This window comes from Halyomorpha halys, unplaced genomic scaffold (assembly GCF_000696795.3).
Source record: "Halyomorpha halys isolate HHAL.00 unplaced genomic scaffold, Hhal_1.1 Scaffold7957.1, whole genome shotgun sequence".
NCBI lineage: Eukaryota > Metazoa > Arthropoda > Insecta > Hemiptera > Pentatomidae > Halyomorpha > Halyomorpha halys.
The window spans coordinates 1-1,648 of record NW_027108120.1 but is presented as its reverse complement, the minus strand read 5'-3'; the positions used below and the strand labels follow the sequence as shown (position 1 = coordinate 1,648).

The following is a 1,648-nucleotide window of genomic DNA, read 5'->3' as shown; positions in this document are numbered from 1 at the left end:
TAAAATTAACAGATACTGACTATGGAATGCTTAGTTTATAAAAAAAAAAAAAAAAAAGACAAATCTTAATTTTTATCAGCATATCTCTAAACTAAATAAATGACTCTTTTCTTATTAACTAAAATAAAGTTAAAAGAACTTGAAAGCTCCTGACTAATAAATAAGAAAATATTAATTAAATTATAAATCAAACTCATACTAGAAAAATGTTAATTTAGTTTTTATACATAAATATTAATTTTTAAAATGTTGTCTGCAAACTAAGAGATAAAACGTAATTGGTAGTCAATGTTTTAAAAAAAAAATACATATACACAATTGAAGAAAAAGCTGAAGCACCAGTTAAAAATATTTTAAGGTTCAAACTTTGTACAACAATGACAAAACTCAAAAATAAAATTAAACAGACAATATCAACCAATTTAGGCACTTATTGATAGAAGTAAATATCTAAATATAATTAGTTTTTACAGTTTTGTTTTTTGGTGAATTGTAAAACTAAATAATCTAGAAACTAATTGAGTGACTTAATTGTCAAGTCTTTTTGAAAGAAAAAATAGTATACTTTTGGTATAATGAACCCTGCAGTGATTGGAGCAATCCAGTAAATCTGAAACAAAATATGTATTTACATATTTAATATTCATTAAAAAAAAGGTAAACATCTTTTTAATTCACAAAACATATACAATTGTTAAAATAAATTTACTAAAAATATGAAAAAGGGGACAAATGATAGACCTTAATCAATTTTTTCAACAAATTGAAGACTAGTACAAAATGTAATTACATAAAAGAAACTTTTATCATATAACATCATTGTGTTGTTTATTTATAAATAAATAATGATAGCTCAAAAAAGGGGGTAATAAAAGGTGATGATGATGAAAGATATTGATTTTCATAAAGGAAGACCGCTGATTGGCCGTGTGAATTATAAATAAGTAGAATATGGTCTGGGTGTGGTAAAAATAAACTCAAATAGTAATAACTATTTTTATTTGAGCCAAAGTTTCGCCCCACGTTGCAGGGCTTCGTCAGGGCTAAAAAAAAAAAAAACACTAACATAAGTAAAAAAATAATTTTAAAATTCTCTTTATTTTCTACACTGTTTACTTTTAAATTATTTTCAAATGTAACGTACTTAACTGCCATCTCCACTCCTTCCAAAACAACGGTTCACTGTGACTTTGACTTCTGTTAAAACAGGTATAAATTCTGTCTTGTTCTTTTTTTTTTTTTTTTCTTTATTTTATTCTTATGCCTCTTTTTATCTCTTAGTTGTACTTTCTTTTATATTTCTTCTTTTTATCTTTTACTATTTCGGTTTTCATTTATTGTTTATAATATTTTATTTTTCTTATTTCATTTTTATGTTTAATTGTATAACCTTGTAATTTTCCATTTATTATTTTAACTTATATATATATTTTTTATTACTTTACAGTTTGTATCTTTTTTAGCCCTGCAAGGTGGGGCGAAACGTTAGCTCTAATAAAAATAGTTATTACTATTTGAGTTTTTTTACCGCACCCGGACCATATTCCACTTATTGATTTTCATAGATGTTGTGTATTGCCCATCTCGATTTAGTGGTTTCTCTGCCAACAGTTTCTAATCACTTTAAATTTAACCAAATTAAAAAAAA

At 24.6% G+C, this 1,648-nt stretch overlaps 1 protein-coding gene across 1 annotated transcript; it reads right to left on the bottom strand.

The window, feature by feature from the left end:
• Window positions 1-40: 40 nt before the first annotated feature.
• Window positions 41-610, bottom strand: LOC136795554 (aquaporin-like; the record flags this gene model as incomplete). The annotated part of the gene is given in 1 exon segment (XM_067046496.1): window positions 41-610. A coding segment is annotated over 1 exon segment (96 nt), but the record flags the coding sequence as incomplete, so codon positions are not given.
• Window positions 611-1,648: the final 1,038 nt, after the last annotated feature.